We start from the raw sequence: 25,797 nt of genomic DNA, 5'->3' as shown, positions 1-25,797 counted from the left end.
CTCGAGACAAAAAAAAAATACTGAAGAAAAAAAAAATCAAGATAACCATTTTTTATAAAAAGTCTTACCATCCCAAGATTGACTTTATGTAAAGTATAAATAAGAGAGATTTGCACAGGCTGAAAGAGAACAGGGTGGAAGGAAGGCGAACAATAACGAGATCAATGTAGAATCTTTCCCACAATAAACAAACATCATAAAATTTGATGTCTATCCGTTGTATAGAAGAAAAAAAGACATAACAGCAAACATTACGCCTTGAAATATCTTATGAACAGAAATGAAATAAGCAAGCTATCATTGTCATAATAATAATATTAATAATAATAACTAAAACACACGCTTAAAGGGCCCAATCCAAAACATTGCATTGCTGAAATGTAAGTAATATAGTGAAAAATAATAATGAATTTTGCCTAATTGAGTTAAATTGACAAACAGGTTAATTAATTAATTAGTGGGGCCGCTCTAACCAACAATGAGAATTGAAAAATTAATATTACCACATATCTTTATACAAACAAACAAACTCAAACCCTTGTAGAATATTGATCGAAAGGTTTACATACCACATAGCATACAGGTATAGCTAAAATAAAAGGAGGTAATTTTTAACCTATTAATCAAGATTTTCCATTGTTTTAATGAAATGGCTCGTTGATTTACAAGACTATGACACTTACACAAAATAAACCTTAACACAATGGAGGCATAAGATTACAGGGGAATAACTTGAATTTTTACTAAATTAGTTAAAATTATTTTAAATATTCAAAGTAACATATACTAACCTTGACACATAAAACCAAAGAAATAAACTTTTATTATGGTTGGAATTTTAGGGACACAAGAAAACATATACCGGTATTTTGGGGGGTTGAGGAGCATTGTAGTGGGTTGAATCTTAGAAATGGGTTGATATCATTTGCTTGGAAACGATTCCTAATCCTCCATAAGCACTGATAAGCCTGCATTCAAGAAAAAGGTTTGTACCCTTAAATTGTACATAAATCAAATTAATTAATCCAACTAACAATAAGATGCAATTCATGTCAATGTCTACAATAATATATATATATATAGGTTCAGATCAACAAATTGTTTGAAATTGAAATTCAATATAACATTCCATACTTCTTCTTCTTCTTGTTGTTGTTGTTCTTATTCGTCAACTACTTCTACACAACAACATATTTGATTCTTCCTATTATATCAATTGACAATCGATCCGTTAGCCGTTAAGAAAATTTTCAATAAGGCTCTTTTCAATTTATCGTCAAATTAATTTCACAAAAGAAATTTTTTATTTTTTGAAATTAAAAATTTTTTTTTTTTTGATTTAATTTTTTTAATTATTTTCTTTTAGCCAAACTGGTGAAGAACGTATTTATTTATTTATTTATAATAAGACTTGTTTCTTCTTCCTGTTTTTGTTCATTCCAGTGGTGTTTAGTTCAATCAGTTCATTCATTCATCATCTCAGAACCAATCATCGTCCAATCGAGTTCATCGTTGACGTGAGACCCCTTTATCTCCCCTATCATCTTCATTTCCTAATCAGTGACAAGAAAAAATCGCTAGCATTGCATTCTTACTACACAAAATTAATATACGCAAACCAACAGAAAGTATAAATAGTTTGACAACATACACATAGTCCGTATCTCAAACCTAATCAAGTCATAGCATCATCTCCACAGTATGACCATGAGTTCTGATAAAGTGCCATCCACTTCATCTCATGATTTGGAAGATGGTACCCTGCTGATCCATCCATCAATTGGTACCGGGATCAGTTCTCAAAGATCTGGATCTGGGTCCGAATCAGGTTCAGAATATTCAGTTTATTCTGATGAAGAATCAGTAAGAGATTATCGTCCATCTACTTTAATTCATAATTTCGTGGAATCTTTCAAACCATTTGATTATTCCATCTTACCTCCTATTTATAATATCGAATCTCAACAACAAGAAGAATCTAATAATTTAGTCAATACATCTAGTTTTGTATCTCATAAATCAACCAATTTACATCCTTATAATCCTCAATTTGATTTCTCCCATTTCACAGAATTAGAAAGAGCCGCTTTAGTCACAGCCACTAGTCCTTTATCAAAACATCTTAAAACAAGACATTTAAGTTTGATTTCTTTAGGGGCCGCCATTGGGTCCGGGTTATTCATTGCTTCAGCTCAATCATTAAGTCATGCTGGTCCATTGGGTTTATTATTAATCTGGTTTATAGTGGGTGGTATCACTTTCATGACCATGTCAAGTTTATCGGAATTAGCCACCGCATTCCCAGTATCAGGAGCATTTGTTACTTTCACCACTTTATTCGTTGATTCATCTTTAGGTTTCGCCATTGCTTGGAATTATGCCTTACAATGGTTAGTCACCTTACCATTAGAATTAGTTGCAGCATCAATGTGTATTCAATATTGGGATGATTCTATAAATCCTTGTGTTTGGGTTACTATTTTCTATTTTGTTATTGTTGTGATTAATCTTTTCGGTGTAAGAGGTTATGGTGAAGCAGAATCATTTTTCAGTCTTGTTAAAATCGTGGCTGTTATTGGATTTAATATCTTATCTATCATCATTGTCGCTGGTGGTGTTCCAGGTCAACCATATATTGGAGGAAAATATTGGCATAAACCAGAAGGTGGATTATTCAATACTGTTGAACCATTCAAACAATGTTGTTATATCATTGCCAATGCATCATTTGCTTATGCTGGTACTGAAATTTTTGCTCTTGCTGCTGTAGAATCAAAATCTCCTAGAAAATCAATTAATAGAGCAAGATTACAAATTTTCTATCGTATTCTTATCTTTTATTTTGTATCGATTGTTATGATTGGTTTATTAGTTCCATATACTTCGGCAGCATTAATTGGAGACAATTCCAAAGCTAATAATATTGGGGTTGATATTAATACTTCTCCATTTGTGATTGCTATTAGAAATGCTGAAATTAAAGTGTTGCCATCAATTATGAATGCTGTTATTATTATTACTGTATTTTCAGTTGGTAATGCTTCAGTTTATGGATCATCAAGAACCATGTGTGCCTTAGGTGCTTTAAGACAAGGACCTCCAATGTTAAATTATATTGATAGAATGGGTAGACCGATTGTCGCCTTAGGAGTTCAATTTTTATTTGGATTATTGGCTTATCTTGTTGCTTTACCAGGTGCAAGCGCCACTATGGATGTTTTCACTTGGTTATTATCATTAAGTGGATTAAGTGTTCTTTTCACTTATTTAGCTATTAATATTTGTCATTTAAGATTCAGAGCTGCTTTAAATTATCAAGCTCGTATTCCTCAAGATGAATTAGTTTATACTTCAAGTCCTATATTTTCTTGGATTTCAATTGTGGGAATCATAACTTTATTAGGATTACAATTTTGGGCTGCCCTTTTCCCACCAGGTGAACATGGAGCTGATGCAAAGACATTTTTCACGTTTTATTTGAATTTACCAATGTTGGTATTCTGTTATATCCTGCATAAGCTTTATAATTGGTGGTTTAAAGGTATCCCATTAACTAAATTTTATTTAACTGCCAAAGAAATTGATATTGATACAGGTAGAAGAGATATTAATTTAGAGATTTTAAAACAAGAAATCGCTGAAGAAAGATTCAACATGAAATCTAAACCATTATATTATAGAATCTATAAAATCTTCTGTTAGTACCAAAAACCACCTTTTCATTCATTAATTCATTTATTCTTTTCATATTACTTTCTTTCTTTATTTCTAGACGTTATTTTCATTCTTTTCTTTTTTATAATTCATTTTGGGGAAGTTTAACTTTTATTTTATAGGCATTTGTATTAATAAAACAATCTATTCTACATAATCAAGATTAAATCAGTCCGTAGTAGTAAAGAAGATATAAAATGTGGAGTTCAAAAGTTAATCTCTAGCGCAAAACTTGACACAAAATCAGCGAGATCTGGGAAAAACTGTCAAAAATGTCCTCGACTTAAAAAAAAAGTGGGTTGATGTTTTTTATGATCATTGAAATTGAATAATTCGTACAACTACACGATACATGACATGATAACTGTTGAATATTTCCGATATTGCTAATATATGAGTCACATTCCCTCATCTATAAACTACCATCATATAGAAATGTATCTTATATGAAAGATCAGTACAACAGAGAGTATTTAATGATGAAAGACGATAGATATTACTAATAGAAAAGATCTAAATGATTGACAGTGATTAAAGTTTCGGAATTGGGCATTTATAGAGCGAAGATAGTCTCCACTCCGAATGTTTTGAACCGATATTTTGGATTCGGAAATGTATACCTAATTTAGATCTATTTAAAAATATGAAGTGGTATTTATTTATTTTTAGTCACAAAGATAGACGAGAGAGAGATAAACAGAGCCATTCGCTTTAAAATATTTATCATATAGGAGCCTCCCCTCAATATTTTGTTTCAGAATAGATTCACAACTGAGATATTTATTTTATCATAGATAAGGAAATACTATTGTATACATGCTTTATAGTACGTTGGTTTAGTTGCTAGCAAAGCAAATGAAATATTCAATATAAACAAATATAGCGCTATTGAGCGTTTAAAATAACTCAATTACCAAATTAGGCCAACTTGCGCGTTTTAGCTGGCTTGAATCCACCACACATTTTTTTCACAGCCAACTTGAGTGAATTTTTTTTTGAGTAGAACCATATCTACATATTTGAAATCATACGTCAACAGGCTCAGGTTAGAGTTAAACAGTTAATTGTTAGATAGTTTGATATGATATCATAAGTTTTCAAAGTTTTGGGCTTAGTTGAGTTATTATTCAAACTACACTATTATTACAACTTGAGGTATTTTGTAATCTATGAAATATGCATTTCTTTTTAAAATTTATAATAATCTATATAGTAAAACAGAAAAAGTTATAGCAAAGTAAAGTATAAAACTTGAACATCCGAAAAAAAGCAACCCTAAACACCTGAAGAAAACCCTCCACCCAATAATAAATAAATAATAATGATCATTAACTTGAACCGTAATTCGATTCTTTGTTAAAAGTCCTGCTTTTAACATGGTATAATTTTTATAGCAGTTACAGTAATCTTTAATTTGGGGAGATACTGAATAACCATTTTCTATAATTTGATTGAATTAATTCATTATTATAATTTATGGAATCTTCTTGTTGAGGATAATTGGATGATTCATTAGTAGCTTCGACGCATTTATGATGCACTTCAGATGTTTTCATCTTGCAGATACAACATTCATATAACCAACCGCTTTGACCACTAGTTCTAATAGTTGAATTAAATTCTTCATCAGAATCTTCTTCAGCGTAATAATTATAATACTGTGGTTGATGATGATAATTGCTATTAATGTATTTATATGGGGCTAATAATGGAGAGTCTGGAATTGAAGTCAGTATACTACTGATATCTTCATCTTCATCGTTTATATTGAATTCAAAGATATCATTATCATTGTAGGTTGAATCGTCGTAACTTTCATTACCTGAAAATACGGAATCATAAACTGTGGTTCCACTAGTAAAAGTTGACATTTTTGTATGTGTATGTATATATATGTATTTATTTCTTGTATAGTTTTATTGTTGTTTGTGGTATTATTGTATAACTTATGACTTAAGTTAGATAAGTAAAACTTGTTTAGTATGAGTTGATAGGATCTAAAAGGAAATCAAATAAAATGAAAAATGATAAAATCTGAAATAACCACCTTTATTTATATATTTAAAATTTTGCAATTGTGTAACTTAGTCATAACCATAAAAAAAAGTGACTCTAACAGTTGTGGTGGATGCATTTTTTTCTTTTTTTCCATTCTGTGGTGGTGGTGGTGGTGGTGCGTCGTAGCGGTGTAGCGGTGGTGGTGGTTCCTTCCTTTCCTCCCAGTGGTTACAGTCGCAGTATGTCGCTATTTCAAAAAAGTATTATTTTCTCGGTAGATGTGGCAACTCTACAATAAAAAAATGACAACAGAAAATTACTCGAACGCACGTGACTTCTCCATACTTCGGAATTTGAAGTTTATGTCATGTCATATTTCTACCATATACAAGGCTTTAGTCTAGTCATCGCCATTTAACACAGTTTGAAGCTTCCATCATAAGCGATTTGTTGATTTCAAAGTCCTGTAGTGCATTTTAAAAAAATATGTGGAGAACGATTGAATTATTTAAACCCGGTAACCCATTTTCCAAATCCAATTCCCATCTCGATCTTGCCTTTTCACGTTTTTTTTAGATTTTACAACCAATGTATATCTATTTACTACATTTATCTTTTCCGTTTCGTCTTCTACATTTTTGTTCATTATTGCTTGCTTTCATCATTTTACTCTTTTTACTTTTATAATCCACAGTCGTATTTGCAACAATCATTTACCTGACTTTTGTTGGTCTGCTAATGGTCATTTTATTGTTACATTCTGACTCATAGTAATAATATGCTCATTATTACATCTTTTAAGTGCATATCATTTATATTAGTAGTTATTACTATAATATGTTAGGGTTTATCTTTGTAACACGGTATCTGACTCATTATAGTAGTTACGTAACTACTATAGTATTTCGGAATTGCATGACCGAGAAAAGTGGTTACACGTGATCAAAATTCATTGAATCTAAATGTTACCACTATCGTTTAAATAATGGTTGCTGGGGATTTTGCAAAAATCTTGAATAAGAAGTAACGACTGCAACAAGCTCATCTTAACTTAATTACAAATCAAACCTTTATTTCATTGTCAAAACTCAAATGGTTATTAATGTTTACTTTTCGAAAATAATTGGAGACAATATAAGTTTAGAAATTAGAGAGTTTCGACTGAGTAGTTATCTGTTTTCGTTTTGGTGATCATACTTCTTCATTCGGACACTTTTTGAAGCACTCATTTAGATGTTGAGTTAATTGTCTTAACTACATTTGATTAAAGTTCTTCTAGTTTTAATTTACAACTTTGAATTGTGAGCGCAATATCGTTTATTTTTTTTTTGAGTGTGAACATTTGATCTGTCAAAACCACAATTACAGACAAGAAATATATATGTGTCATAGATTTAGAATCATCCATCTTTGTCACAATCTTATAAGATCACATACACATATACTATACATTCATATCTCTCATGACAATATATTCGTTCCACATCTTTGATAGACATTGCAATTGTATTTACAATCGAGAGTATTCTCATTCATCATCAGATAACAACAACAATAGTACCACGGTAGGAATAGTGAATAAGAACAATGATTCAAATGGATCCAAGTTATTATTCGGTATCTTATACTCACTTAAATCAATGTCATCCAAATTAATCGATGAAGAAACATCTCCTATTCCAAATGCATTGAAATCATTCACATTAGGAAAATTCAGAATTCATTATTTCGAGTCTCTCACAAATCTAAAATTTATCCTTATCACAGATATCAATATAGATAATTTACAGCATATACTTTGGGAATTATATTCCAATTATTACATTAAGAATTGTATTCAAAACTCTTTAAGTCCTATTGAATTCAAAATCCTGGATGATTTAAAAGAAAATGAATTGACGGGTAAAATCAATAATCATAATTTCATACATCAAACAGATCAATTCCTACAATCTTTAAGTGTATTTAATTAGGATAGCATAGAAAAGCATAGCCGCATACACAGTCACCCATCGTCATATAGTTATAATTGTCATAGTCATTTGTAATATACATTATTTTTAGATATAGTATCACATTTGTAAACGATACAAAGAGAAAAGCTAACCGGAGCACCGGTTTCAATAACGGAAGTATGGATGTTTCTAGAATGCGTGGATTTTTACCCTTTCAGTTAACGGGACGCCGTGTCAGAACCGCAAAAAGCAAAACATCCAAACATTTTTTGGCCGAACCATTATCAAAATTTGCAATAAGATTGTGATGATATAAACCTTATATAAATAACAGCAAAGTACCTAATGTAAATTGTTGTTATATTTTTTATTTGTTATTTACTTTCATTTAATCTCTATTTATTTCCATTTCATACTTATTTTAATTTAAATTTTCACATATTCACAAACAAAATGGATCCACGTCCCAAAATTTTCAAATCATTACTTCATGAAATTTCACTAGTACTGCTTGTATGTCTTGCTCAATTTTTAACCCAGGGTGGTATAACCATGTGTTTAAGTACCATGAATATAATCATAGATACATTCGAAACAGATGAACCTTCACTAAAGGTTTGGTTCATGAGTTCATTTGCATTAACTATAGGTACTTTTATATTGATCAGTGGGAAATTAGGTGATTTGATAGGATTCAAAACCATGTTCATAACAGGATGGATATGGACATGTATTTGGTCTTTAATTACTGGATTATCTATATTCACCAAGTCAATAGTTTTCTTCATTGTATGTCGTGCTTTCCAAGGTATTGGGTTTGCCATGTTATTACCTTGTGGTATTGGTATCTTGGGAAATATTTATCCTCAAAATAATTCAAGAAAGAATTTAATGTTTGGTTTAGTTGGTGCTAATGGTCCTAGTGGTGCCATGATAGGTGCTTTAATTGGAGCTGCTATAGCTCAAACTTGGTGGTGGCCTTGGTTATTCTGGTTATTGAGCATCTTCTGTGCCATATTGGGAGTTTGTCTGATCTTTGTTATCCCAAACAATATTAATTCAGAAACGTATACTGTTAAACAAATTATTGAGAAATTTGATTTCTTAGGCTCTTTCATTGGTATAACTGGATTAATCTTATTAAATTTTGTTTTAATCCAAGGTCCAATAACTGGCTGGTCATCAATTTATATTATTGTTTTACTAGTCTTGAGTATTTTTTTAATAATAGCCTTTTTCATTCTTGAATTGAACTTCATAAAATATCCATTATTACCAAGATCAATATTTACTATCAAAATTGGGTTAATCTTATCATGCATTTCATTCGGTTGGGGTTCATTTGGGGTCTGGCAATACTATTACTGGAGTATAATTCTTAATTTCAGAAATTATACTCCAATAGAAGGAAGTTTAACTTATACTCCATTCTTAGTATTTGGAATATTAGCTTCAATGATAGTATCCATTATAATTTCAAGAATCAGACCCTCATTAATCATATCATTCGCTTCAATTTGTTTTATGGTAGGTTGTGCAATGTTATCAATCATGCCAATCCATCAATCATACTTTGGAATTGCCATGGGTCAAATGTTTATTTTATGTTGGGCCATGGATATGAGTTTCCCTGCTGCTTCTATTATTTTATCAGATTATTTACCTATAAAACATCAAGGTATGGCAGGGTCATTAGTAACAACTGTGATAAATTATTCCGTTTCATTATACTTGGGATTTTCCAATACGGTTCAAATAGAAGTATTGAATAAAAATGGTAATGATGTGATTGATAGTTATAGAAAAGCTATATATTTCGGTATTGGAGTTGCTGGATTAGGTGTATTACTGTCATTTGTTTTGGTTTATTTACAGAAAAATGATGATGTTGGAACTCTTACACAGAAAGATGTCGAATTAGAGATATATAGTACTGTTTCAAATGAAAAAGATAAAGAGTAATCAAACACATAGCATAATTTATAGATTTTAATAGACACTTCATTTTTTAATTTTGCAATCTCTTTATATTTTGTGTGCAGGTCTGATGTTTTGATAATTTTCAAATTTGATTTGTTTACAAAACCAACTTAACAAAAATTACCAGCAGTAACATCAATCAATTGGTGTCCATACAAGTATCTAGTTGAGATATTATATCACGAAGAGGTCATTCAGATTGTCAGAATTAAGGAAAGATTGCTATAAGGATTTCAAATTTTGTTGTTTTCATTTTTTTTGCTCAAGTTTCAACATTGTTTCACCATCATGAATAGTCCTCGTCATGAAGATGATTCCTTATTTATACCCAAAAAAAGAATATTGGGAGCTTCCCAGATAAACAATCGAATAAAGAAATTAAAGCCTTCTGAATCATTAGAATTCGATATGGTAAGAATACCTAGTGGTAATGAATCCATGTCTCATCCTCCAAGTAGAATACCATCTCTAAATGGTTCTAACAACGATGATCAAAATATTCAACTAGACCATAGGTTAAGCAATATTCCAAAACCTAAGCTTCCTATAAAAGCAATCACCAGTGAAGTTAGATCATCACCATCATACAACTTAGGTTCCATACAGACTCTTCTAAATAAAAGAGGACCAGTTTTAAAACCAACATCATATCATAGTAATAAATCTAATAATCATACCAATCTTATCCTTAATCCAATTTTCAACATTGAATATTATAATGATCAAGAACATCAGTTAGAACAACAACTTAATTCGAAGCTTGAAGAATTTAGAAGAATAGATAATGAAGTTAGTGAATTAAGACGAGAAAATCATAAATTTAAAAAGAGATTTGAAGAATTGACTACTAAATTAATGGAAAAGAGTAGGCGGTTGATCAATTTGGAAGAGAGTATTACATCCAATGTTTCTAATCAAGAGAAATTGGTCAATATTGATATTCAAGGATTTCAAAGTAAATTAAACAATGAATTGAATGAAATTGAGTTTAGTTTAAAGAATGAATTGAAACAAAGTTATTTATTTAAAGATGAAGAGATTGAACAGAAAATTCTTGAGTTAGAAGAGCAAGTAGAAGAAGGAGAGAAAGAATTGGGCGATTTGAAATCATCCAAGTTGAATTTAATTACTCAAGAGTCTGAGCAATTAGAAAATGAATTATCTTTAACTCTTACAACAAAGCAAACAGAATTGGATGAATTATTAAAAAAAGTCACATCGATCAATGAAGAAGTAGCTGTCTTAGATGAACAACTATCAAATATCAAACAACGTATAATATTAAGTAATGATGAGAATATCAAACTTGAACAAAACATAGTGAAGATAGAATCAAATATGAATAATTTCAATGATACAAAACGAGAACTATTAAGACAGATCAGTACATTAGATCAAGAACTTTCAGAAATCAAACAACAAGATGCAACTTGGGAATCTACTTTAAAGAATTCCTCTAAAGAATTTGAAATGTATAATCAAAAATTTATTAAATTTGAAAACCAAAGAAGAATCATGGAAAATTCAATCATGAATTATGAGAATAAACTCAGAGTGTATATCAAGACATCCATACCGGCTCAATCTGATAACAGTTTAAGCTTTAATAACAAACAATACCAATTCAATAAGTTATTTACCGCAAATGAATCTACTAAAAGCATAATGGATGAATGTGCTTTATTCATACAATCCAGCTTAAAACCATCCACCATCAATCTCTGCACAATATTAAGTGGGAATAACGATGAACAATTTGTATCTGCAGCTATTTCACATTCATATCAAAATTTATTAAGCACATTCAAAATGCAACCACCATCTTCTCACGTCAGTTTCAGTTTTAAAAGCATAGGGATTAAACATCATCAGATATTTGATTTACTAAACTCTGATGTTGAACTCAGCCAAGAAGATATTGATACTTCCTCATGGGGATTCCCCTTAGTTCCTTCTCAACCAATGATACTCGATCCTAACGATGAAGATTCCAAGAGACAATTTGATCAAATCATGAATCTGATAATCCATACTGCAGAAGAAATGATTCAAGTTCATGTCATAACTATCAATACCAATCATGCGAATTTAATAATCGAGAATAATTTAATCTTTGTTGATATAACGAAATTAAATGATGATGAACAATTCAAACTGATGAATAAATTCACAATACTGAATTTCACTAGTAATTTCCATGATAAAGTGTTTCAATATGTTCGTAATCAATGTACTAGTCTATGCATCTCCAATCTAGTTGAGAATGATGATGAACAATTATCGCAATGGTTGAATACTTTACAAACTTTGAATAAACTTGATCAACCTAAGAAATAGAAATTTAAAATTTATGTCATCATTTATATTTGTACGGGGATGGGGTATATGTAATATATATATAAAATTATGTAAGATAATACAGCATTAAAATAATAAATAGAGAGACCTATTTATGATCAGTAAAGATGGCATTGTAGTAGTACTGATAACGAAGACGAAAACGCAAGCGTGAACGAAACCTTGAAAATTGAAAAAATAGCAGTAATAAAAACAAAAAAAATAGATTTTTTTTAAAGAATTGAATAATATTATTACATTGATGTAATAAGATCATGTAAAACCCATTTTAATTCATCGGAAGTACCGATATGAGCATCGAATCTAGGTAAAGTAGAAGCAACAGCTTGAACAGGTGGTGAGTTTGCATTGACATTATTATTAGTGTTTGGACTTGTTGCACTTGTAGTTGTGTTACTAGCATTACTCTTTATAGATGGATCTGATGCGTCTTCCTTTTTAACATCATCATTTTCTTTAGTTGAATCATCTTTAGCTTTATCACCACCAGTTGAAGGTACCGAATTTGAATTTTCAGTTTTGATTCCATCAGGTTTAGAAGTTCCATTAGCGATATTTACTGACGATGAAGCAGCGGCGGCGGCGGCGGCAGCGGCAGCAGCCTTAGCAGCAGTACTTGATGCCACTGGTACTGTATCAAGGAATGAACGAGGAGGTAATTCATAATCCAAAGAATTGGCATTAACCATATCATCATTTTCAAGCATTACATTTGATAAACGAAGTTTTGGACCATTTGGTTCTATCAAATGAGGAAACATTTCAAGGGTATCATATAAATTCTCAATATTTAACGTAATATCCTTTGATGAAGATGATTTAGTTGAAGAACTGGAAGCAACAACAGATGAGGATGATAAAGATGATGCAGTTGGACCATCTAATTCGTCGATTTTTCTCTTTTTCGATTCCAAACCTTCTTTTGCTTCATTAAGAGAATTATTAATCTCAATAATATAATCATTACTAGTATATTTTGTTTTTCTATATTTTGCCACATCAATGGCACTTTCAAGAATATTTTTAAGATGAGAATTTAATCCTAACATTAAAACTTCCAAAACTTGAGGATTAATCCCACCGGTTAAACCATATTCTCTCATAGTCATAAGAATTCTCTTTGATAAATTATCTAAATCAGGTAATTCATAATTTTCCAGAGCAATGGGAGTATTTATTCCATTTACCACATCTTGTTGCCATTGAACTAAATTATTCACTTGTAATTGTTGTTCATCTTTATCTTGAATCATAGGGATTTTAGGTAATAAGGAATGTCTGGTTAAAGTTATACCGGCAGTAATTTTCCCCTTTTTACCACCATCTCTAGTTATACTTTTAATTCTTCTTCTTTCTCGAATTGGTAAACTCATAATATTTGATTTTACTTTTTCATATTGAGATGATTTTACTTTTGATGATTTTGCTGATTTTTTATTCCAGAATGAAGCAAATTCATTATGAAAATCCAATTGACCATCTTTTAAAGAATTTGCAAAATTTAATAATAATAATTTATTATGATATTTAATTAATCCACCATCTTTTAATAAAGGAGTTATAATGGTTACTAATTCAACTCTGGATAGTTTCCCAATTAAGAAAAGAGCCAAAGTTTCATGATATTTTTCCCAATCATTACCTAATTTATTTTGGAATTCTCGAATCAATTTTTCTAATTCCAGTCGTTTATTAGTTCTTAAACTTCTTGATTGTGGAGGTGGAGGTGGTTGAAGGGATGCATTGTTATTGTTGGTAGTTGGGGATGCTATATGAGATGGATCATTATGATCATTATGATTATGATTAATATTATTATTATTATTAGAATTAAGATTATTTAACTTTTTAAGATTAGTAGTGGAAGCAGTTTCATTCAAAGGAGATGAAGTGAGGGGTTGAGAAGTTGGATACGACGTCGTCGTCTGAGATGTCATAAGTGTCAGATTTGAAAGAATTCTCTCTATAAGTATAAGGATGAACCAGAAATTAGCAGTCTAATTTTGCAATTGTTTTGAAAATGAGAAAATGGTTGGGGACAGAAAAAGTCAGTGAGCAGTAAAAGGCTATCAAGGGTAGCTGAATTTAGCAGGGAGAAAACAGGGGGAAAAACAGGCAATCACGTTGTAATTGCACGATATATGGGTATTTTGATGGTCTATGAATCTATAGGGATGATCTGATTGATTGATCGATGATTATTGAGATGGATGGAATCAATTGAAATTGAATTAATTTAAGTATAATATTTTAACCCTGAACTTTTTGTTTTCTGTTTCCATTTATTTTTTTTTCGTTGTCAGATTTTTAATAGTAAGTCAGGAGTGCATATAGTATGATTAGAAGAGACATTTAATTTGGTGATTCTCCAAAATGTCTCATTCCCGATCAACGACATTACATGACAAATGATTAGACATCAAAACGGCAGTTATAAGTTGAGTTAAACAAGAGTTAAGTTGATTAAAATGGTCATGAAAGGAAGGAGATAAATGACATTCATCCTTACGTCCATTAATTTATTTTATTTTATTTTATGTTATGTTATGACAAATTGAATAAAAGTCGACTTAAGATATGGCTCAGATATCCATGACAGTCCGACAAGTGGCGATTATTTTTAATCATATCTAACAAAGTATTTCTATTATTCTATTATAATTGAACTCTATAAAAAAGAAATTATTCAACTTGGAGAGGGATGATTAATTCGGATATGGCTGGGAGACAGCCGTATCTCCACCCCAATCCAAATTCGTAAACAAAAGGAAAAGTCAAAATAGCAAAGTGATCATAATCAATCGTAACGAGACTCCGCTTTTTTAGATAGAATTTGTCAATGGATGTATAACTATTGAAGCGTAAAGGGTTACCATTATAGAACAGAGTATATGAAATGGAAAATACTTCGGCCTTAACCCGATAAAAAAAAAAACAATTTGAGAAATTAAACCCGCGCCAGGGTTATATACAGGAGATCACATATATTAATAAACACAAACTATGGGAATAGGATTTGGCCGGTGGTTTGTACCCAAAGGGGAAGACATCGCCGAGCGGTTACCAAATTAAGTAACGGTCAAATTGAATTGCTTTTTGATGAAGGGCTTTAACCAAATTGATCTCATAATAATTCACTCACCACTGTTAAACTCTATTTATTTTATAGGGAAGAGTCATTTAGGAAAAAGGTGGGTTAATAAGCAAGTTGTTCGGTAACTCATTTTTGCTAACTCCATCTCATTACTTTCCTTCCATTAATTCATATATAAACAGTAAACATTTCCCCACTAATATATTTTATTTATTCATTTTTCATTATTCATTTTTTAAATTTATCATCATCAACAATCAACAACAATCAACATCAACAATCATAATGTCAGACGGTACTAGAGATATCTCAGATAAACAATCTCTCGCAGATGATGAATTCAATGATAGAGATTCAACCTCTCATCAAAATATTAGTGATGAAGATGAATTACATGTTCGTGAATTCAACGGACAACAAGATACCGCTGCTGAACCAGAAACCCATAATCAATCATTATCAAGAACTAATAGTATACTTCAAAGAGTTCAAACTGGTTATTCATTCTTTAATGAAAAATTACAATCTCAACGTAAATCAGTAGCTGTTAAAATTGCTATTATTTATTTAGTTATGTCAATTGGGGTATTAGGGATTTTTTCCATCTATTGGGGTTCAATGTATGGTAGATTTGATAGAATTAAAAATTTAACTATGTTGGTAGTTATAGAAGATACTGAAGTTAATGATATCCCACCTATTTTTGGTCAACAAATGGAAGCAATCTTAGCAACCGGTGAAGCTAAATATTTTGGTGATTGGCATATTTATAATACTAGTACTTTTACAGAAAAATTCGGTACTGAAAGAAGTGTTGAAGCTGAAATTCAAAGACAAATTCATCATCAAAATTATTGGTCTTCAATCTATGTTAAACCAAATGCAACTTATAATTTCTATCAATCTTTAATTAATGGTGATACTAGTTATAATGCTACCAATAATACCATTGTTTCAATTTATGAAACAGGTAGAGATTTCATTAATATGAATTCTTGGGTATTACCTTCAGTAGAAGGAATTGAATTTTATTGGTTGGATTTACAATCAAATGCAACTTTACCATTAATTGATATCATTCAAGCTGGTGAACATGCCAATGTTTTTAATAATCCTTCAACTTTAGCTGTATTAGGTCAATCCATTGGATTTGGTTATTTCGATCAAAGACCTTGGACTGATCCTGTCTTAGTGGCTCCATCTCAAGTTGGGTTAATTTATATGATCATTGTTACATTTTTCCAATTCAATTTCTTTGTCGATGTTCATAAAGAAGTAGCTCAAGCTGGTTTAAAGAAAACTCATTTCATGGCTTATAGAATCCTTGCATCCATCATTTCATTCTTTGTTATAAGTTTAGTTTATTCATTAGTCACATTAGCCATGCAAGTTGATTTCACAAAAGCATTTGGTAGAGCTGGTTTCATGGTTTATTGGATGGTTTCATTCTTAACTATGTGGGCCGTGGGTACTGCTAATGAAATCGCCGGTATGCTTTTAATTATTTATTATCCCCCATTATTAGGGTTCTGGATGTTATTCTGGGTTATTATTAATATTTCTCCAACTTTTACTCCATTAGCTTTATCACCAAAATTCTTTAGATATGGTTATGCCTTACCAATTCATAATTCTTATGAAGCTACCAAAGTTATTTTCTTTGATACTTGGAGAGGTCAATTAGGTAGAAATATTGGTATTTTGGTGATTTGGGGAGTAGTTTTAACAGCAATTTTACCATTTGTGGTTAAATTCTTTGGTAAAAAAATGGGTGAAAAGGCAAGAGCTGCAGCTCAAGAACAAATGAAATTAATGGCTGCTAAAAAGGCTCAAGAAGAAGAAATTCAATTTGAAAAGAATAAAACTGAAGCTTAGATATTATCCTTTTTCATCATCATCATTTTGGTTTGTTTTATTTTATTTTTTGGGGGGGCGTAGTAGCATTGTTTTAATCGTTTGTGTATATAATAAGGATCCTGTTTATACAGATTTTATTTAAATATTTTAATAAAATAGACTTAATTTTTTATTTTGAAGTAATGAAATTGATTGTAAAGAAGTAAAAAATATAAAATTATGGCATAATAAAATACAAAAAATAAAATATATAGAAAAAAGAATGAAAAAGACTTTTTTTTATTTTATTACTGTTTATATCTAGTTTCAAATTCATCACCAGATACATCTTCTTCTTCATTAGCATGACTTTTAAATGCACTTCTAATTTGACTTATAATAAATCCATCATCTTTAGATTCAGTAGATGCTCTAGATGCAACTGGAGTTATAATATCTAATTCATCTTTAACATTTAAGGCGAAATTTGTCGTCAGTTTATCTCTTAATCTATTATGATTACCTTGATCATCTTCACTAATATCAAGGGATCCAACCGTAAGATTTAAAAGAGATTTACCCGATCTCTTTCTAAATAATGCCCCCGGGAATGGTCCCGCTTTAGGTAAGTATCTCGAAACATCATCATCATCGCCAATACTACGAACATCTTGAGTATCATGTAATAGAACTGATGAACGACCTGCAAATGGTGAACGAGGTGATTTTGGAGTTTTAGGAATTCTACATGAAAGACCATTATCATGAATCCATTTAGCAACCACAGCAGTCCAACCACATTGATGAGATGCACCTAAACCTCTACCAGTATCAGCATCGAAATATTCATAAAATGGAACATAATCTTTAAATAATGGATCTTTATTTAATAAATCATTATCACCATTACAAGCTCTATTACCTTCATCATCAGGAATGAATAAATGCATTAAACGGTGTTGAATTTCTTGAGCACATTGAGCTAAATTTAAGAAATCTCCTGAACCTTTAGGACATTCAACTTTAACATCAGGTCCATAATATAAATAAAATCGTTGTAAAGCTTCCACTAACAAGAAATTAGTTGGGAACCAAATTGGACCTCTCCAATTTGAATTACCTCCAAACATACCTGAATCAGATTCACCTGGTAAATATTCAACCACAAATTTCTCACCATTAACATCCATTTCAAAAGGATGATCCTTATGATATTTTGATAAGGATCTAATACCATATGGTGATAAAAATTCATCTTCATTAAGCATTCTATCAAGAATAGCTAATAATCTATCTTTATCAACCAATGCTAATAATAAACGTTCACCAACCCCTCTAGTTTCCATAGATGCAATGTTTCTTTCTGCTACTGATTTTCTCAGATTAATAAACCAATCCAATCTCTTTTTAAAAGCAGGGAATTTTTCTAAAGCTTCAGGTTCTAAAGTTAAAGAAGCATATAAAGGAATTAAACCCACTAATGATCTAACTGGTAAAGATTGAGTATTATGATCACCATATCTAATAGCATCATAATAAAATTTATCTTTTTCATCCCATAACGTAGCTTGAGGTTGATCTGAATCAGGATCTTTATGAGACATAGCATCAGCAATTAAAATAAAATGTTCAAAGAATTTAGATGCAATATTTTGATAAACTGGTCTTGTCTTTGATAATTCCAAAGCAATATTTAACATTTGTAATGAAAAAAATGCCATCCAACCTGTTGAATCAGCTTGTTCTAAATTACCTCCAGTTGGTAAACTTTCTGATCTATTAAAAACACCAATATTATCTAAACCAAGGAACCCACCCGAGAAAACATTATTACCATCAGCATCTTTTCTATTAACCCACCAAGCAAAATTTAAAGTTAATTTATGGAACACACGTTCTAAGAAATCAATATCTTCAACTCCATACATTTTTCTTTCAATTTTAAAGATTCTATAAGCTGACCATGCATGAACTGGAGGATTCACATCACCGAAATTCCATTCATAAGCAGGAATTTGACCATTTGGATGCATATACCATTCTCTAGTTAATAGATCAATTTGATTTTTAGCAAATTCAGGATCAATCATAGCAAATGGTATACAATGGAAAGCAGTATCCCAAGCAGCGAAAAATGGATATTCCCATTTATCAGGTAAAGATAAGACATCATCAATATACATATGCTGCCAATCTTTATTTCTACCATTAGCACGATTAATCGGAGGTTTTGGTGTATTTGGATCACCTCTTGACCAATAATTATGAACAAAATGATAAAATTGTTTAGTCCATAATAAACCAGCAAAAGCTTGTCTTTGAACTTGTCTTAATTCATCAGACATTGGAATTGGAGATACTTTCCAATAAAATGCATCAGCTTCATCTTGTCTTCTAACGAAAATTTCATCCAATTCACGTTCATCAATCTCATCTCTTGTTTTACTTAATCTATATCTGATAGTAACATAATCACCAGGTGGAACTCCACCTTGTTGATCAAAAATAAATTCAGCACAAGCTTTTGTACCTGTTCCTTCTGGATTAACGGCTGTTTTATCACCATCAACCACATAATCATGGAAAGCATCTTTGACATGTTTATGCTTATTTGGTTGACCATATAATCTTTCAGTATTAGTTTCATTTTCAGTAAATAATAAGATTGGTTCTACATCAGGTGAATCATCATCAATCCCAGGAGCAGGAGCAAATGTAAGATAACGTTTACCAAATTTTTCATGTTCAATTTCAATAGTATAATCATCAACTTTAGTTAATTTTGGTTTTACTTGTTCTGATTCCTCTGTACCCCAAGCCCAAGTATTTCTTAATAATAAATGAGGTAAAATATGTAAAGGAGCAACTTCTTCACCTCTATTATAAGCCGTAATTCTAAAATTCAATTCTTCCATTTCTTCATCTCCTTTAGCCATTTCAAATACGACATCGAAATATTTATTATCATCAAATAAACCAGTTTCATAAATTTCATATTCATCTTCTAATCTTGAACGTTTACTATTTACATCAACCAATTCTTTATAAGGAAACTTACCTTGAGGATATTTATATAAATATTTCATATAAGAATGAGATGGAGTATTATCAAGATACCAATATAATTCTTTAACATCTTCACCATGATTACCTTGAGAATTAGTGACCCCAAATAATTTTTCTTTCAAGATATCATCATTACCATTCCAAAGGGCCATTGATAAACAAATCAATTGACGACGATCTGATACTCCTGCTAAACCATCTTCACCCCAACGATAAGTTCTTGATCTTGAATGTTCAAAGGGAAAGTCGGACCACGCATCTCCATCAGGACTATAATCTTCACGAACAGTAGCCCATTGACGTTCACCAAGATAAGGACCCCAAGTTCTAACTCTTTTAACCTTTAATCTGGCTTCTTCCTTAGTTGTCTTACCAATCATAGAAGTGAATGTTAACGAGAACGATAGATTTATGAATCAATTGAATCTGTCAAGAATAAAAAGAAGAAGTAAATAGTTAATTTTAATTTTGATTTACAGTGTGAAATTGATATTATTTTTGCCCAGGAATAATTTTCGTTTACGCCGCGAAGGGGAGAGCTGATTCTTCTGAACATAGCACAGAAATCGGGGCAGAGGGTTATTTATTTATAATTAACTGGTTAGAACTAAACACAATTGTGGATGTTTAAACACGAACAGAATCTCGCTACAACCGGGTAGTAAATAAATCATTATAATTGCTGACCCTATCCTATCCTATCCTATCCATCGTGTCTTTTAATTAATTTGATCTAGGGAGGGAATAGCCAAGATTTTAAAAAATCCCTTTTGATTTTGTTTGATTGCTATCAGAATTTTTAGATACCACAAAATAAGGAGAGAAAATGGTACAAAACACACGACCTTCACTTGCAGCATCAATCATATGGAGAACAGTGGTTAATTTGCAGTTATATATATATATATTATATATTTGCTATTGTTATTATCTATAAACAAATTAACGACCAAAATATTTCTTCTCAAATGGACGTACTAAATTATAACCTATAAATGCAAACACAATATTTAATTCAAAGGAAATATCTCCTCCGTAATCACCTAATTTTCTGGCAATTATCCCCACATACCATGTTTGATCCATACATAATACAGTTGAAACAACTCCAAAACAAAAGGCCACAACTCCTGCAATTCCAATTGGTAACGTTTGTCTATCATTGAAATTACTAACATCATACCCTTTAAATCCTTTTCTGTATATGAAATGTTCAGTTAATGAGATACCAAGATAAATTGAAACATTATAACTTATAATAGATAAGAAATTTGACATAGCAGCTGCAAATACATAATAGGCAGGAATTGATAATCCTAAACTTAAGAAATTTCCTAAAATACACCATACTAATCTTGGTATTTTAGCTAATTTAGACCACATACATTGAATTGAAACTGATAATGAATAAGATCCAGGTAAATTATTAGCTATACCAGATAACGCCAATAAAACCACTACAACTCTATAACCTTGATTTGTATTATTCCCACATAATATTTCATATACTAATCCCCCAACTGAACCAGATTCAAATGCTTCATTATAAGCATCATTAGTAAAAGTACCCATGGCAACTGCTGCCCCTAAAATAGCAGCAAAAATAGTGGGAGTTGAAACTCCAATAACCATAGCAGTACCAACTTTCCAAGCTGGAGTATTATGAGGCATATAAACAGTATAATCAGCAGCAGAAGGAGCCCAACCGGCAGCGAAACCAAAAATAGTTGAAATAAAAGTTAATACATTCCCTGCTTTGGTAGCTGATGAACCTTCCATTGTACCCCAAGTAAATGAATGAGATTGAGCAAATTTAACAATTAAAATAATATAAATAGCAAAATTTGGAATCCAACTATATCTTTCATAAAGATGAACGGTTTTATAACCAAACACAGCTAATATACAAGTAATAATGACAAATATAAGACATCCAGCCCAAGCTGGTAATGGACCTATTGCCGTTAAAAGTTGAACACAAGGAATCACATTAATTGCATTCCAACCAATACATGAAATAACATTAAATAAAGCAAATATTCTTCCCATAATATTCCCCGTGAAATATCTTGACATAATTTGTTGTCTTAATCCAAATCTCATTCCAAATGCGCAATAGAATCCCACTGGTAAAGCACCAATTATAGACCATATAACAATGACTATAACTGAAGTTTTGAAATCAAGGCCAAATACAGTGGGACCTAATGCACCAGTTGATAAGGCTGATATAGCTAAATTTGGAGATAAGAACATAAATAAAGGTGATAATAAACTATTATCTACTCTTTTAGTTTCGGGAACTCTTTGAACACCTCTAATTTCAGCATTAAATCTAAGACCTATTTTATCAATGAAATTATTAGGTTCTTCATCATTAAATTCATCTTCATCTTCATAGAATAATTCTGATTCATTAGTGGAGTTCACTTGATCTGAGTTGATGACTTTTTCATCCTCATGTTGAGTTTTCGACATCTTGATTCAGTGGTTATTAGTTGAATAATAGTAGTTATTGAATCGAAATTATAAAGAGAAAGAGAAAGAGAAAAAGAGAGGATCAAATATATTTTACAAAAGAGAAAAGTTTTTCAAAATTGGTTCATTCAAGGGATCAATGAAAAATCTTAACAATCAGTTGGGGATATCTCCATTCAATAACTGATAAGAATCAGGACAATAGACAATTTTTTTTAATGTATAATTGAACCTCGAACGGCTCTTAAACTTTTGCAGTGAAAGATAGTTTTTTGCCTTAGCGGAATGAATTTTTAGGAAATTTTGTGCGGCCCCAAAAAGGAACAGCGCAAATCTGTAGTAACGTGAAGTATTATTGTTAACTAGAAATTTGTATTATATCAAATATTTATAAGTTATTATTTACCAGGGTTAATATAAGTAAAGTAGGAAATGTCTACTATCAATGAAGAGCCAATGAAAGTAGTATTTCATCTAATAGTCGTAAAGTTAATAAGTAAATCTAGATAAACAATCAAGTGATTTGGGAAGGTAGTATATTGATGATAAATAACCCGCTCTTGTCCGATAACTTTGTGTAATTAGCATTAATTAATTTCAAATTGAATGTTTAATGTTCAAATAGAGGTTTATACAATTCTGATGTCCCTTAAATACGTCAGGTAAGCCTCGATTATAGTAGGATTAAAGGGTTATATCATACGAAAGGATCAGCGCTATCATCTTTACATTTAAAGGGTAACTTAAGGTACTTACTATAATATTGCAGTCAATATGACAGAAAGTTATAGGGTTACAATAATAATGATTACTGTTTTGGGTGCACACGATACTTGCCCATACAAAGCGGCACACTATTTGACCAAAGGAGTATCAGAATTGCCTAGTAAGAGATATAACTATCAGACATTGAAGCAAGTGATGGACCACGTAATCTGCTACTAATGATGATCGGCCACATAAAGGGCAGAAAGATACTTCCAACATTTCAGATTTAGGGAAGGTATAATAAATTGTCTTTGTGGTGGGCACCCACAAAAAAGACGATGTCTGAACTCAAAATCAGACATGTCTGATGTGATTTTTGGATTAATTATGAAATGTTTAATTATAATTAAACTAAATTAATCAGATTAATATTCAGCTAATTCTGAGTATAATTTATATGGATAGTTTATTCATAATTGGTATAAATAATAGTATTTTATAGCTCTTTTAACAATTTGTGTTGCGGCGTGGATCACCCTCTTTTTTTGACCCTTTTTTTCTTTCTAAAACGACAAAAAAAAAGTGTGACAATTTACAACTCACAAAGACTGAGCTTTAACAAGCTATATGTGCTACACACTAATACTACATCATCATCAACTATATATAATACATTAATCAATATGGCAGATTTATTCGCTAATTACGAATCAGACTTCCAATTTGCATTACAAGAAGCCAAGTCTAAGTTAGATCAGGTTTCTACGGTTCAAGGAGGTATGTATAAAGTTCAACCTAACCCCAGTGGCACAAAGGATTATATCAACTACTAACACTTTTTATAGATGAAAGAAAGATATACTTAAAGGCAGTTGAAAATGCCATAGATGAAGGTATGGAAATGTTAGATCAAATGAGTATTGAAGTACAGAATTTACCAAACAATCAACGATCATCATTTAATGCTAAAATACGTCAATATAAAACTCAAGTTGATGATAGTAAATCGAGATTGAATTTGATTTTAGATGATGAAGATAAACGTCAATTGTTTGGATCAAGATATTCTGATAATGGAGATGGAGAATTTGGTGATTCAGTTCATGATCAACAACGTAAACAATTACTTAATAATAATTCATCATTAGATAGATCAAGTCAAAGATTAAAAGATAGTCAAAGAATCGCTTTAGAAACTGAAGGAATTGGTGGTAATATTCTTAATGATTTAAGAGCTCAACGTGAACAAATCGAAGGTTCAAGATCAACTCTTCTGACTGCTGATAGTTATGTTGATAAATCAATTCGAACTTTAAAATCAATGAGTCGAAGATTGGTAGCTAATAAATTTATAAGTTATGCTATCATTGGAGTATTGATTGTATTGATTTTCTTAGTTCTTGCCAGTAAATTCTGGTAAGGTCTTCCTCCTTCTTATTCTCCCTGTCATATTAAAGTTTACTACATCATCATTGTTTCAATTCTCTCTATAAAAGGTACAGTCTGACAGTCAATTCATCCTATCACTCACCCACACCCTCAACTTTATTCTCTCTTCTATATATAATCTATATATGCTACTAGAATGAGAAGTAATGTCTATCAGACTTGTCTAATAAATGTACGGTTTTTATCTTAATTAACTCCATATAACAAATAGTTCGGTCCGACGGTTTCATATCCCGCCGTCTTTTTTAAGCTCTATATCCATTCCTGTATATAACCTTGATGATGAATAGAGTCAAAACTCTGTCTGAAAAAAAAAAAAAAAGAAAAGAGAAACATGGTCGGAATTGGAATGGCAATTGATAACTTAAATTATTATCATTTATCAATATCACTTTTGTTGTATATAGATCCTTATTATTCCAATTTAGTATAGGGTTGGCATATACTAATTCATTATAGACTTCTTTATCATCATAGCCAACCTTTATTTATTCAACCACTAGGCTTTATCTTTCATTTCCTATCATTTTTTCTTCAATTGTCATTTATATCATAACTTTTTACTTTCAAAACATGTTTTCGAGGTTTATCGCTAGATCATCTATGATCAAGACTATCATACCTTATGGTTCATCTATATCGAATACTATTAAACCATCATTGATCAGATTCACTCCTCCTCATCAATCTTTATCAACCATAAGATCATTCCATCAATCATTAACCAATCATCATGGTCATCTTCATAAACCAAATCCAGGAGAAGAGCTTCATATAACATTCATAACCAAAGACGGCCAGCAGATCACTTATGAAGTTGCCGAAGGTGATAATGTCTTGGATATAGCCCAAGCTCATAATTTAGATATGGAAGGAGCATGTGGAGGTTCATGTGCATGTTCAACTTGTCATATTATTGTTGATCCTGAATTTTATGATGAAATTCCTGAACCTGATGATGATGAAAATGATATGTTGGATTTAGCATTTGGATTAACTGAAACTTCAAGATTAGGATGTCAAGTTAAAATGAGAAAGGAATTAGATGGTATAAGAGTTGCTTTACCAGCTATGACTCGTAATTTACAATCCAAAGATTTTAATAATTGAATTAATAATTGACTTGTATGTATATAAATATGTCCTGTAAATATAAAAAAT

General features: G+C 31.0%; 11 protein-coding genes across 11 annotated transcripts; 7 read left to right on the top strand and 4 right to left on the bottom strand. All coding sequences in view use genetic code 12, as the record gives it.

Moving 5' to 3' along the window:
* Nucleotides 1–826: 826 nt before the first annotated feature.
* AAP1 (Aap1p) lies at nucleotides 827–3,702 on the top strand (the record flags this gene model as incomplete). The annotated part of the gene is made up of 2 exons (XM_064907412.1): nucleotides 827–864; nucleotides 1,806–3,702. 2 exons carry the CDS (start codon nucleotides 827–829, stop codon nucleotides 3,700–3,702), a joined length of 1,935 nt encoding a protein of 644 aa, XP_064763967.1.
* A 1,421-nt stretch (nucleotides 3,703–5,123) lies between these two features.
* Nucleotides 5,124–5,585, bottom strand: DFJ63DRAFT_311957 (uncharacterized protein; the record flags this gene model as incomplete). The annotated part of the gene is made up of 1 exon (XM_064905878.1): nucleotides 5,124–5,585. One exon carries the CDS (start codon nucleotides 5,583–5,585, stop codon nucleotides 5,124–5,126), a length of 462 nt encoding a protein of 153 aa, XP_064763966.1.
* A 1,590-nt stretch (nucleotides 5,586–7,175) lies between these two features.
* Nucleotides 7,176–7,685, top strand: DFJ63DRAFT_334212 (TRAPP subunit; the record flags this gene model as incomplete). The annotated part of the gene is made up of 1 exon (XM_064907998.1): nucleotides 7,176–7,685. One exon carries the CDS (start codon nucleotides 7,176–7,178, stop codon nucleotides 7,683–7,685), a length of 510 nt encoding a protein of 169 aa, XP_064763965.1.
* Nucleotides 7,686–7,902: 217 nt separating this feature from the next.
* On the top strand, nucleotides 7,903–9,782 carry DFJ63DRAFT_88152 (uncharacterized protein). The gene has a single exon (XM_064909173.1). The coding sequence runs from the start codon at nucleotides 8,121–8,123 to the stop codon at nucleotides 9,627–9,629; it is 1,509 nt and encodes a 502-aa protein (XP_064763964.1). The 5' UTR covers nucleotides 7,903–8,120; the 3' UTR covers nucleotides 9,630–9,782.
* On the top strand, nucleotides 9,783–12,111 carry USO5 (Uso5p). Its single transcript, XM_064909170.1, has one exon. The coding sequence runs from the start codon at nucleotides 9,936–9,938 to the stop codon at nucleotides 11,982–11,984; it is 2,049 nt and encodes a 682-aa protein (XP_064763963.1). The 5' UTR covers nucleotides 9,783–9,935; the 3' UTR covers nucleotides 11,985–12,111.
* Nucleotides 12,112–12,238: 127 nt separating this feature from the next.
* DFJ63DRAFT_311953 (uncharacterized protein) lies at nucleotides 12,239–13,942 on the bottom strand (the record flags this gene model as incomplete). Its single annotated transcript, XM_064905877.1, has 1 exon — nucleotides 12,239–13,942. One exon carries the CDS (start codon nucleotides 13,940–13,942, stop codon nucleotides 12,239–12,241), a length of 1,704 nt encoding a protein of 567 aa, XP_064763962.1.
* Nucleotides 13,943–15,384: 1,442 nt separating this feature from the next.
* DFJ63DRAFT_311952 (uncharacterized protein) lies at nucleotides 15,385–16,974 on the top strand (the record flags this gene model as incomplete). Its single annotated transcript, XM_064905876.1, has 1 exon — nucleotides 15,385–16,974. One exon carries the CDS (start codon nucleotides 15,385–15,387, stop codon nucleotides 16,972–16,974), a length of 1,590 nt encoding a protein of 529 aa, XP_064763961.1.
* A 134-nt stretch (nucleotides 16,975–17,108) lies between these two features.
* On the bottom strand, nucleotides 17,109–20,662 carry DFJ63DRAFT_88148 (uncharacterized protein). Its single transcript, XM_064909172.1, has one exon. It carries the CDS (start codon nucleotides 20,379–20,381, stop codon nucleotides 17,244–17,246), a length of 3,138 nt encoding a protein of 1,045 aa, XP_064763960.1. The 5' UTR covers nucleotides 20,382–20,662; the 3' UTR covers nucleotides 17,109–17,243.
* Nucleotides 20,663–20,943: 281 nt separating this feature from the next.
* FCY2 (Fcy2p) lies at nucleotides 20,944–22,479 on the bottom strand (the record flags this gene model as incomplete). The annotated part of the gene is made up of 1 exon (XM_064907997.1): nucleotides 20,944–22,479. One exon carries the CDS (start codon nucleotides 22,477–22,479, stop codon nucleotides 20,944–20,946), a length of 1,536 nt encoding a protein of 511 aa, XP_064763959.1.
* Nucleotides 22,480–24,082: 1,603 nt separating this feature from the next.
* Nucleotides 24,083–24,607, top strand: VTI1 (v-SNARE protein; the record flags this gene model as incomplete). The annotated part of the gene is made up of 1 exon (XM_064905875.1): nucleotides 24,083–24,607. One exon carries the CDS (start codon nucleotides 24,083–24,085, stop codon nucleotides 24,605–24,607), a length of 525 nt encoding a protein of 174 aa, XP_064763958.1.
* Nucleotides 24,608–25,239: 632 nt separating this feature from the next.
* Nucleotides 25,240–25,746, top strand: YAH1 (adrenodoxin; the record flags this gene model as incomplete). The annotated part of the gene is made up of 1 exon (XM_064904793.1): nucleotides 25,240–25,746. The coding sequence occupies one exon, from the start codon at nucleotides 25,240–25,242 to the stop codon at nucleotides 25,744–25,746; it is 507 nt and encodes a 168-aa protein (XP_064763957.1).
* Nucleotides 25,747–25,797: the final 51 nt, after the last annotated feature.

Source organism: Scheffersomyces coipomensis (assembly GCF_036884675.1).
Source record: "Scheffersomyces coipomensis strain NRRL Y-17651 chromosome Unknown DFJ63scaffold_2, whole genome shotgun sequence".
Lineage (NCBI taxonomy): Eukaryota > Fungi > Ascomycota > Pichiomycetes > Serinales > Debaryomycetaceae > Scheffersomyces > Scheffersomyces coipomensis.
Note: the sequence above shows the minus strand (reverse complement) of the source record. Positions and strands in the feature narration are given on the sequence as shown.